Here is a 12,685-nt window from a genome sequence, read left to right on the forward strand (position 1 = left end):
AAATTGGCAAGTGAGAAGAAAACTGAGCTTTCCTTTTTTTTTTTTTTTTTTTTTTTACTGTCTTGTGCTTTTCTGTCTATAGAGAAATGTTAAGAAAAGGTATCTTTATCTAACTCAGCAGCTGCATCTCCATTGGCATCACAATGGCTTTTCCTTGTAGACTAGGCGAAGATTTCCCAGCAAGGAGAGGAAAGCACAATGAGGAATTCTGCCTGCTCAAGAGAAGTTGCCATGTTTCTGTTGTACTGGGCAGCTGCATCAGTGACATAGTCAAAATAATCTCATTTTCAAGGGCTGTCACAATTTTCACTCAACTTCCATTTTCTGAATTAACCAGTGTAAGTATTTGAGTGACTGATGGGGCTACGAACCAAGCAAGGCTTGCCAAACTGTGTTTTTGGCCAGTTTGGGATTCCTAGAAGCTGTTCTGTTCCAAGTCAGAACCTATTTTGGTTTCTCACTGTTGGATGTTTTGTGGCAGGAGATCTGAGCAAGTGCTTCCTAAACAGCTGCTCATACAAGAACTACTGTGTATGGACAGACCAGAGTCAGTACTGTAAGTGTGTGACCCCTGACTAGTGTTTCAGTCACCCGTTCAAGAAAGAGAGAAATGCCAAACTAAAAATAGCAAGCCCAAGGCCCAGGATAAGTGTTTTCAGTCACCTACATAATGAACTCTTTTGAAAACTTGTTCTTAAAACACAGAATACTAAGAAATTCATTTGCTGAAAAAATCTGCGTAGTGTATGTATGCATTTTATTCCTTTTACAAAAGCCCCTTTGGCAGCTAATTAGAGGAAAGTTACTCCTGTTGATTCTTTGCAAATTACTTCCTTAGCTCTCATATAGTTAAACAAAAAATCTGGGAGGGAAAAAGTCTTCAACAGAATTGGTGAGAGGAAGAGTGAAAGGATCTGTTATTTATCCTCACTGGCTGAGGTGCCTGCAGAAGCCTCCAGTGCTGTTTATGGAATTGCAGGCTGCATCCATCCGTGCAGAGCTACCTCCCTGCTGCTGACAGGAGAAGGCAGCCAGTGAAATGTGGCAGCCAGCCCATGCCGGCTGCGAGGGCATATAAGTAAAAAGGCATGGCCTTCTGAAGGAGAACAGAAAGCCTTCCTTCCAGCCAAGAAAACTTGACAGGTGTGCTAGCTACCAACAGTAGGCAGTGTGTCTGCTAGACAAGCCCAGCCTCAGCTGAATTGGCAGAGTTTGAAATGCAATAAAACTCCAGTTTAGCTCTCTTAGCACATTATTCTCTCAAAAGCAGCTTTGTGGCCCTGCTAGCAAGCAGAAAAGAGAACTGCAGAAAGAGGGGACCAAGGTTTCTTCTTGAGCAGACAAGGTTTTTGACTGAGGTCACCACCGCATTCCCTCATATGGTCTACATAAACACAGAAGTGTCCCTGGCAGTGGCAATCACACTGATGCAGTAGAGAGTGAATTTGGATGGCTCATTAACCATTACTGATTAAAGAGAGTTCCTGCTACACACACCCTGACCTCCATTTGAAAATCCCATTGCCATCGCTCTTGGGTGTAGGTAAGCCTGCACTGAGATGACACGTAGAAGTATGATGCTTTATCTATTACAGGCTACAGCCATTATTAAACTGCTACCTTCAAATACATACGTCAACACTTTTCCAACTCCTCTCTCTTCTCTTGTATGCTAGGTGGTGCCATGTTTTTTTCCAAGCCTTGTGTCGGCACAAGTGGGTGGCACGGGGGGAGTTTAGACGTGCCATGCAGCACCTGCCGGCAGTGTGTCAGAGTGCAGGCACGGCAGAGCGGGCCATACTTCGTGTGGCTCCACTTCTGTAGCTGCACAGCCTCAGTGTTTTGAACTCTCCTGTGAAATTGGCCCTGCCTCCCTTCACTTAAGTGAATGGCTTGGCGGTACCTGTGCTTGTCAGGCTGTGCTCGGCCTCCCCTGCCCCTCTTCCAGCTGGCCTCTGACACAGTGTGGGGACTGGCAGCCATCTTATGTCTCCCGTTCCGCTTGCACAGGGTAACATGGTGTACGTGCTAACCGTGTTCTGAGGTAGGACCTAAGCGGCTGACTTAAATTTAGCTTTTGGGCAGCCTGTAACCTAGATAAAGACTTTGTCCAGAGGAAACCATGGTGCATTCCCACCGTCTTTCTGCCCTCTTGCCCTTTAATTGAAAGGAAGGCAAAACTGCAGCGGCATCTATAAAGGCAGCAGCTGCTGCTGTGTGCAGTGTCAATGCAGGCCAGCGTGTTTTTTGGGGGAGGGTGAAGATATTCAGGGAAGCTGCATGGGGGTGAGAGGCCTTGCTCTGGATGTGGAGGTCCTTTCCCTATCCTCTTTCACAGAGGCTTGCCCATAAAGGGAGTTTTCATAGGAATTGCATTGAGGGATGTTGTTCATACCTCTGCCCATAACCGTGATCCCTCCACACTGACAGGGGCACTCCAGTTGAAGCGAGAGGACAACTGAGTTGCTTCTTTTTGCATCACTGAAGCACCAGGATTGTGGTGTTGCTATTTTGGTATAGTGGTGTGCTATTTTATAATAAAAATGTGGGCTGCGTGGTGTCGCTTTAGAGGTGCTGGCTCTTTGGATAGAACTTGTGATTGGAATAGCATCTGCCCAGTTTATCAGCTCTGCAGTCACTTGAGGCCCAGGAGGAGAGGACAATCTGTGGCAGTGCTAGCTCAAAACAAACAACAACCGTGTGCAGTGGCTGAGGGAAGGGACAGAGCCAGCTTGGATAATGAGACGGAAGAACTTGGCTTGAGTTGGTTCTCCTCCCCTGCTTGGTGAAAATATCAGTTGTTGTTAATTGCTTTAATGAGGTTCACAACCAGAATTTTAAATGTTTTGTGTATGCTGTATATGTATAGCCATTGCCCTGTAAGTATATCTTTCATTTCCATTTGAATTTTGAAACTACAGCTGTACCTAACCCCTGGCAGACACACAGACATTAAGATCCCCTCATACTTAAGTGATTCCCAGGCATTGTTTAAATTTGGTTTGCACCATGTTTTTTCTTCATAATTGTAAATAAGGAAGGTTGAGCTGTTCTTGGCTAACGGTAAGTAACACATATAGGATGTGTGTCCCAGTTTGCCCAGGAGGATATCTTTATACAGGGATTGTCCTGTTTGCCATCATTCTGACCTGAATGATGCCTCCCACCACCCAAAACATAACCCTCAGACCTGTGACCTTCATGTTTTATCCTTGCCAAGCAGCTTGCAAGAGAGTACTGGATGATGTGCTGTTTTTTCAGGTGATCTAACTGATATAGAGCATGTCCCTGTTGCATGACTGCATCCCTTTACATTCTAAAAATTCTGGTCCCAGAAAGTCCCTGTTTTCCTCACAGTGTTCGGTTGGTAGCCTTGACTGTCATCTAGTTGTGACAGCCTGAAACCACTTGCCAAGGTTAGCAATTTCTCTTCTGAAGTACATCTCTAAATTTGTCATTGTCAAGGCTGGTTAAATCCCAGCTTGGGTTCTTTCTTGCCTTTAAGTAACACACTGCTCAAACTGGTATATCTGTTTTTATATACACCTGCATAACGGGAAATGATTGTAGGGGTGGGTATGGAGGAGGCCAGGCTACTTAGAGGCTGCCCCTATACTTCTTCAGCTCTGTGTCTGTCCCTCTGTGTCTCCCTCAGCTAACATTACCCTGTTCTTTAGATTCTTTCTTCAGTAAGGAATTAGTGATCCTGAATATTCAAAATCTGAAAGAGTCTCAGCCATTAAGTAATTATTCTCACAGGATCCCTCTCCTCTGTCTGTTTTGTGTATTTTGTCCAATGAGACCATTTATTTCAGATGCATTCTGGGCTAGTGTTTTTTAACTAGGGATAATGTTAGGGCATCTTACCCGAGCATATAAAAGAGAACTGTATTTTTCACCAAAACAGTTGCAAATGGCTCACACTAAATATGAGTGAAAGCCCTTCTCACCCCTACTCTTATCTTCCCTTTAAGCCCATTAACATCTGTTGGAGGGCATGCTCTAGTTTGTTCATCCAGATGAGTGCATTAGACCAACAGGTTACTGTCACTGCCAGTGTTTTTGCATTATGTGTTATGGACATGTACAGAAAGTATGAGTCTAGTAGATTACAAAACACCATTATATCAACTACCCAGTCAGCATTGTCCTTTCAGACTTCACTGACTTAATTCAGCTAAGGTTATTTCTGCAAATCTGCCTCTGTATATTGAAGTGGATGTGCTGGAAGGGTGCAGTGCATTTGCTTATGGTGGGAGAAGTGGAGGAAGGAGAAGGAAGAATTTCTAACCACTCTGCTTCAGCGAAGGCTAAGTGCTGGGATGGACAAGCTCAACCAATCATCCAAGGAGCATTGTGGTATCCGTTTTAACTTGTAATCCTGTGCTTTTTCTCACATGTCTCTAGTTGGGGGCAATGCACGTCTAAGTTGCATACTGATATGGAGCTGGGATATTGTTAGGGTGCACTTTAAACCTGGGAACCTAAGAGTGTTCCTTCTTCCTTGGGTTCAGACATGAATCTCCAACAAGTCTCCTCTTTGGGAGTTCCTTGGGTAAAGATGTGCCCTTCCTAAATTAAGCTTCAGGCTTTTTGCCCATTTATCTGCTAAAAAAAGCATAGGGTGAATTGGCAGATGCAGACAGGCTTTAGCTAGCTCTTTATTCTCTGAGCCAGCTGGATGTGCGTGAGCTTTGGTCTGGAAGTCTGATTTCCATGCTAATATACTATGGCACCTGAATGTGAACACTCTGCCAACAGGTTTTTTTCTGTTGGTCCTAAAACTGCACGCATGCAGCTGTAATTTCTGGGCCATCCATGCAGTTTGTGCACATAGGGCACAGCAAGCTCAGGTCCAGCTGTTCCTGCTTATGTAGACACTGTTGCCAGGCATGTCTGTCCATCCTTCTCATCTAGCTAAACAGCCTTTTCCCACAGCTTTCTGTTATATCCTCTTTATTTCCAGGCACTAGCAATTCCTACATAAGCTTCCCTTCTGCTTCACAGCAATGTGTGGATTCCTCCTTGCAGAGCCTTGTAAGCATGGCTTTTGGCATTGCCCTTGGTTTAACAACTGGAAAACACACTTCTAAAATGTTGAACTTGTCCAGCTTGAAATCATCTGAGCTCAAGAGATTCATAGTAGGTACCTGCCTCAGCTGGAATATCTTGGAAAGACTTTTAGATAAGAGTTCAGTTACTTAAGATGCTGAGTTGAAGTCAGGAGGAAAAAAAGAACAGTGTTTTGCCACGCTGTGTGAGGACTTCCAACAGCTTAGTTGAAGCTCTAGTGTGTCTTATCTTGGAAACATGGGAGGGAGTAGACTTGCTTTGTGTCAGAGATGCCCGTGGCCGGTTGCTGAAAGTGTTCTCAGTTTCATCAGGCATCTCCCATTCTCTTTCACAGAAGCTTGTCCTGTGCCCTGACTTGTAAAAGTTTGGCAGTAAGCTCCAAAGATGAACAAGCTTTCCAAACAGGGAACTCGGCTGGGCTCTTCTTGCTCTTCTTGGCAGGGAGCCCCGGTCACAGGGCCTGGGAGCTGAGAGTCGCTCCTTCCTCTGCCCCTAGTGGTCCTTCCTCTGGCCCTCAGATGGGGAGAAAAGGTACTTGGGAAGCAGGTAGAAGCAACACCCCAACAAACAGAAGCAGAGGAGGTAGGCTTTTTCAGGAACCAAACCATGAGAATAAAAGTTGAGGACTAAGTATTTAAGAACAGGAGTAGAGGCAAACGGGTGCTTGAGGACAAAAGTAGACCCGCTGTTCTCCAGACCTGAGAACTGAGTCTAGGTCTCAGAAGACATTTTCATGCCCTGCCAGCAACTTCATGGGCCCTTGCTGTGTTTGTAAAGTGTTACCTCCCTCTAGTGGTGTGCCTGCAAGGCCCTGGGCAGTCCGGCTAGCTTCAGTGCCAAGGGTAGGTCAGATAGAGACTGTAGAGATAAACCCCTGTGCCCCTAACTTGCATCCAGCCATTCATGCCGTATTATATAGCTAAAGGTGTGCTTGGTGTTCCTATGAGATAATGCATAACTTGCTTAAGCAATTCTGTTGACAGCTGGGCACTCAGTGTCCCTCTTCTGGGTATTTCACTTGATCCACATGAGGTCGTGCTTGAAGACAGGTTCAGCACAGGAGGTTTCTGTAAATAGGGGCAGTGCCATGGGTAAATTATGGTTCTTAGAACCATAGAATGGTTTGGGTTGGAAGGGACCTTAAAGATCATCTAATTCCAACCTCATTGTCATTAGGTTCTGTCATGAGGTTCTGTCATTAGATCACCATGGTTGCTCTGGCGTTACTGCTGTTAATATTTTAGGATTGGAGAAAACACATGATCACTTAGTAATCTGATGTAACCACTGTGAAGGTTCTTCATCCTATGTTGTGTCCTGAGCCCAGGCGTTCCTGAACCTCTTGTGGTCGTTAACATCCCTTCCTAATCTTCTGTTCCTCACACCATTTGATAGACACTAGCAGCTGTTTTGTGTTGCACATGGCTTCATTTTAGCTGTTGTATATTTTTTTACACACCATTTAGCCAGGATTAGCTTTAAGTGCAAAATGCCTATGTTTGGTTACGGATTTCTAATTTTTGACCACTTAAACTGCTCTTTTTGTTCTCAATTTCATCTACTTTTGTCCCAGCTCACAAGTCCCCAAAGACAACTTGAATGCATTGAAAAAAGGAATGCATGGATTTTTCCTTTGTGTTTCACACGCATAACTTACATAAAGGTAGCAGACTAGTCATAATCCCACCAGGATACGTACATAACCAAAAACTGCTAGTCCTGGTAATTCATAGCATTATTTATCACCCTGAGGTGTCAGCTGTTATCTTGCACTGGGGCAGTGCCATCCATATCTGCAGGTGGACTTGCTTAGGGCTGACTGTGTTAGATGTCCAGCAGAAGTCTCTTAAAAAAATAGAAATTGCTTTTCACACATTAAATGGATACTTGCAGAATAACTGATCCTGTTTTTCAGTTTGGTTTTCATTATTTGAAACGCTTGCACCAGCCTCCTTCCAGGACTCCGAGAGCAAAGCCTGATTTATTCTCTCTGAAACTTTCAGACACATGGTCTCTTCCCCCTTTTCCTTCACCTGTCTCTTGCTGTGCTTTCTAAGAGTTTGCTTCCGAATTCAGTGTACAAATGATGGCTCTGACTCTGTGGCTAAACTTTTCTTGCTGCACTAAGCTTCTTCTTTTTCCCCAAATTTAAAATGTAAAGTAAAAAGCAAACCAGTTTAATTATTTTATTTTATTTATTTATTTTTAAAATATTAATTATTTTAATTATTTTCCAGCAATGCAAACGAGAAGATGGCATAGAGTGTATGGGCAGTTACAGTGTGGTATTGCAGGCTAATTTGAGAGCTGGGTTTTTAAGTTTAACCATAGAACAGCTATTGCCCCTTAAATTTTAAAGCCTCAAATCCATGTTCAATTAATAAATACTTGTAAGGATTTCAGACCTGCTGTTGCTGTGCCAGAGGTGTTTCTTGCAGGGTGGGCAGGTTAGAGTGCAAGCGTTCAGCTGCTTCTTGCAAAACCCAGCCTTATGGCTTACGTGGTTTGGGTGGCTCCGACCTTTTTGTTGGCCTTTGCTGAGGAGTGCTCACCTGTTGTTGTTGCATCCGCCCTTTGGGGTAGTGTCAACCTCTGCCAGAGGCTAAATTGCAAACAGTTGGGACGGTTTTAATGTCTTAAACTGCCCCAGCTATTTACTAATTAATGCATGTCTGTGCCCCAAGGTCTTTTGCCAGTAGTCCGCAAAGAATTCACGCAATTTAAGCAACCACGAGTCTGTCACCCAATGCAAGGTTGAATTTAAGTTGCATTAAATAGCACAAAAGTTAACTTTGGTGGTATTTTTGGACTTCTGAATATTCAGGTGGGAGTCAGCTCGTGTCCTGCCTACATTGTGAAAGCAGACTGGAGAGGGTGCTTAAAAGGAGAGCGTCCATCTTCTTCCTCCCCCAGCTGCTTCAGATGGAGGGTGTTTGCACCCCCAGCCCCATACCTCTTCTCTTTTAGCCTTTCTGGGGGCTGCCCCCTGGCAGCATGCTGTTTGTGGTTTCTTCTTATGGCACTAAGAAGCCCCTTGAAACGCCCCCCGTTCTGCTATGTGCAGCCCCTTTCAGGCTTGCCCAACCCAGGCTGGATTTAGCTGCTTAATTGTGGTAGGATCAGCCACACTTATCTCACCAGTAAAGTCAGGCAAACAGAAGAGACAACTGTTTCTTCCTTTCCTCTGTCATTACAGCTGTCGCGGAGCGGTCAGGCGTCTGACCTAAACACGTGCTTTCCGTGCCTGACGTAAAAATCTGAGCTCATGCATGCTCAGTATTTCAGAAGAGGAAAAATGCTTTTATGATGCCCGTATGTTTATTCAGCCAAAAATAGGCGCAAGAGTTACCTTTTAAGCGTCCCCCCTCTGTTTGGTTTTGTATCAGAGTTTAAATCTGCTGTGAAGTGTTGAAGATGTGTGTAACGTATTACAGATGGTGCAAGTGAATCAAATGCCGGTGTATCAGACAGAATTATATCCCCCCATTTCTAAAGTATTCCTAAACTATTCCTGTTACGGCTTTCCTTCATGTAGAAGAGCTGTGCTAGCTGTTACACCAAGACTTCAGCGAGTTACTGATACCGTTGCCCTCTGGACTGATGGCTGCTTTTAAGCGAACCCGGCTGGCACGGCAGTGAAAGCCAAGGGTGAGTGCTAACTCAGCGCTGGATGGCCGTCATTTCCAGGGGGAGATAACGTGCAGCAGCGTCTCAGACCCTGGTGAGCCCTGGCTGTAGCACGGATGTCAGGGATGGGAAATACTCGGCCAGGGGAGGAAGGATTAGAAAACTCGCAGAAGAAACTGAGGCCTTCAGGTGGGAGAGGGACAGAAGATCCTCACTGAACCTGAAGTGTCAGGTCCCGGAGAGGGCAATCTGCCTGCTACCTACACAACGGGGAAGGCAGCGGGCGTCTTACTGTGAATACGTGCTTCGGGGAGGTGTGCTGGGGATCCTGGGAAGGTCCTGAACCAAGAAGCTGAGGCTCCTGCTGTCTAGGGTAGAACCGTGGGATTCAAGTGTCAGTGGTCAAAACGGTGCTTAAAAATGGTTTAAAAAAGGATCTGGAGTGTTATCGGTTCATGTGGCCATAAACGCCTGCTGGCTGGATGTATTAAGCAAGCTTTGGCATCCTGATGGGCTCCTCGCTCACGGGGCCACTTTGTTTCCTGGCTCAGCTGAAGAGGTCTGAACTATGGATTAGAAAGCTCTGGGTCTGAACCCTGCTGTTCTATCCAGGCAAGAGGTAATGTCTGGTAACATCACTAATGATGGTATTGTAAAATACTTGTCTGGGGAGAAAAGGTTCAGATTGGATTCGGTCTTCCCTGCTGCAAGTACCAGTGCTCCAAACGTGGGGTCAGCGAGACTCCTTGGTGTTATCCGTGGACATCTGAAGGAAGGTGTGAGGATGTTAACTCGGACATACCTGCACCTTGCCCTCTGCAGAGCAGCATGAGCCTTGGAGATGTGGGAGAAAGCTGATTTGAAAAAGATAAGAGCAGAGAGAGACAGAAACAAGGATTTCTCCCACGTGAGTGGTACCAATCAAAGTAAAACTAATCTTTCAGGAGCTCTCAGCTTCAGTGAAGTGTGATCACAGTAAAGCTTTATATACTTTCTAGGGACTTCCCCCTCGCTCTTGTCTTTCTACATCATTTCAGTTTGCCAGAACGCAACAGGCAAGAGTTCAAAATGTGACCAAAATTCAGCGTGCTGACCAGCTCATCTGAGTGGTGACAGACGCACAGCCGGCGTTTGTGCAGTTCCGTGGGTGCGTATTTTGATAGGCGTTTACAGTATTAATGATAACTCCAGACACCCTACCTCAATAGTATTTATAGTAAGCTGCTTAGATAAGATGTTCAGGAGGTTTGCTGTCTATGTGGTGAATTTCTGGTTCTTAGTGTGATAAGAGAATTAGTGTGGGGTTGGGTTAGTAAGCTACGAACTAAGTGTGTGCTCCGCCGTTGTGGATTAATCTTTATCCCCTCCAGTTCTGATTGCTTTTACTAAATGCCTTTGTAGTCAGGAACTTTCTTTTCTCTCCCCTTCCCCCCATTGTTTAAATCCCCTCATTACCAGAATGTCTTACAGTAGCTAGGACTTTTTATGATTCATCTCAGCAAATGCCCACACTTCCTTTCTGACTAAAACACATGCTGGAAAAGAGCGAACTTGCTAATTGGGCAAAGGACGTGCTTCATATATTCTTATTCATTGGGTCTAACAGCCCGCACGTCTGCTCTATCGTGTTCCTGCACGTTTTCCTTCCAAAGTGGGGAACAGGGAACTTAAAATCATCCTTGGTCTGTCCCTACTCCTCCCACCCGGACAAACTTTGAGCAGCAGCTGGCATTTCAGCGGGAGCTTCTGATAAGAGTAGTTGTTTGGCACTTTGGTAGGGGTACCTTACCTTCCTTAGATCAACTTGAGCTGGTTTGGTGTCTTCCTTGCTGATGTTTGTGCTCTTCTTTTACCTAGTAGAGGAGTAGTTCTGGTATCACCCACAGTGACTGGTACTGAAGCTGTTACGCTATGTCGTAGTTGGTAAAAACCGTTTGGAAATTTGATGGAGCTACCACGTTTTTGTCAAAAAAAAGGATCTTTGGGGATCTTTAAAAGCATCTGTGGGGTTCAGGAGAACAGCTGCAGCTATGGATAGCGGTCTGGTTGCTTCCTCGTGACTCGTGACCCTGCCCTTTGGCTGCTCCAGGCCCCTGTCATTGCTCCGGAGGTGCCGAGGCGATGCGGTGCTGGCGAGCCGATAGCAGTGCTTACGGGGCTGGGAGAGGGCAGGCTCGCAGTGCCGGTGTGCCGGCTAGGGCAGAGCTGGGGGTCTGGCACTGAGCTGTCGGGGCGGTGGGACTTGGCACTTGGTGAGAAGGTGCATGCAGCGAGGTGCGGAAGCTGCGGTGTTTTGAACCTGTCTGTGCCGTTTTGAGGTGCCTCTCGTCGTTAGGAAATGCAAAAAACGGCCAGCAGTGTTTTTTGCAGAGCTGTAAATGCAAGGAACGGTGATATCTGTGGGCAGCAAACTCTCGTGGGGATTCCAGAACTCAAAAAGAGTCCTTCAGAAAGAGGAGACTGCAGCTCTGACTTGGGAAACAGCATGCCTGGGGTGCTGCTGATGCAAAAGGAGAAGTGTACTGATGGAGGAGGCTTAAAAATACTTGTAGGATACTCCGTGCCTTAGACTTCTTGCTTCACTGCAGGCACCGCAGCTTTTCTGATGGGGCATGTATATCATCAGCCTTGTAAGCCACCTTTGAGCAAGGGAGACCTTCCGTAGTGTGACCAAATAAGCAGTCCAGTCAAGAAGGTTTTCAAAGCAATTTGGTAGCTTGCCACAGCTTTTTTCTACTTCCCCTTCCCTGACCTCTTCTCCTCTTTTCATCCTCTTGTCCAGTGCTGTGAGAAGAGCTTGACTTGTGCTGCTGGGCATGGGTTAGTAACACAACTCCCACATTTGGGGGAAGGGTTTCTTAAGAGCTGTCACCTTCCCCATGGCTGGGGCTCAGCCTAATGCTGGCCCATTACAAGCAGCAAGCCACCATCCCTTACTGATTTTCTTCTTGTCTGTCTCCAGGCAGACTGGGAGATGGGTGTAATCATTAGGCTGCTTTTTAGGTTAATTAAAGGCTATCTCTGTGAACTAACTGGGAGTTTTCCCCTTTTCAGGAAGAAGAGATGCCAGATGTAGAAATTGACATCGATGACCTTCTCGACGCAGCCAATGAAGAGGAGAGAGCTCTCAAATTACAGGTAATATTATTTTCTAATTTTAAATCTGAATGCGGCTGAATTAACGCACCTGGGTTGATATCTTCGTTGTGATTGAATCCACTGTCAGTGTAGCATTAGAGCTGAGAGGTTCCAAGTTTCGAGTTTAGCATAATCTACTGGGCTGTGTGAAGGTAATCAAAATCCCTTAGGATAAGATACTTCTGGAAGGTAAGCGATAACGGGAGTAAATAAAAGTTCAAAGGATCCAGTAATATAGGGGGATATGCTAAGACAGATTAGAAAGCCCTACAATTTCCTCCTCTTTCTTCTTTAAAATAAGTATATAAAATGTGTGTGGTTGAGAGGCAGTTATGATGACCAGATAGTTTCTCTGCCTGACTGCAGCAGCAGCAATATGCATGTGTGCATATACAGACCACAAATCCTCCCTTGTCCTCAGGATACTGGAAACGTTGTTTCTCTAGCTATACCAGCTAGAAATTGGAACCCATCACGTTATCATGGAGTAACACATTTAAAAGTGTGACAAAGGGATGAGATGATCCGCAACACGAGTTAGTAGGGAAATTCAGAACCTGTCTGCTGGATTTGTACAGTTCAAACCAGTTCTTTGAATCCTGCTTGTGGTAAAAGTCAATGAATGGAAGAAGGAGGTGAAGAGGAAAAGAGACATAATTGTCTTAAATGAGATGCATGTATATCAGCTAAGATGTGAAACCCATGTGAGGGACTCCATTTATAAACTTGCCAGATGCACAAAAGGAAGGAAACCTGTACCAGAGCAGTGGTCTGCACTTCAGCCCACTTCTAGGAAATCACTAACTTGGTGCTTTGGTGCACATCTCTGCTGGGAGTGCCTTAATAG

At 45.4% G+C, this 12,685-nt stretch overlaps 1 protein-coding gene across 2 annotated transcripts in view; it reads left to right on the plus strand.

Annotated features, from left to right (window-relative positions):
- Positions 1 to 12,685, plus strand: part of PPP1R14C (protein phosphatase 1 regulatory inhibitor subunit 14C) — a 53,070-nt gene that overhangs the window by 28,295 nt on the left and 12,090 nt on the right. For both annotated transcript variants that reach the window (XM_080588032.1, XM_080588033.1), the window contains exon 2: positions 11,755 to 11,838. In XM_080588032.1, coding sequence (XP_080444158.1) covers positions 11,755 to 11,838 — 84 coding nt within the window. The remainder of the gene's footprint in view (positions 1 to 11,754; positions 11,839 to 12,685) is intronic.

Source organism: Anser brachyrhynchus, assembly GCF_964034855.1.
Source record: "Anser brachyrhynchus genome assembly, chromosome: 3".
NCBI classification, from domain to species: domain Eukaryota; kingdom Metazoa; phylum Chordata; class Aves; order Anseriformes; family Anatidae; genus Anser; species Anser brachyrhynchus.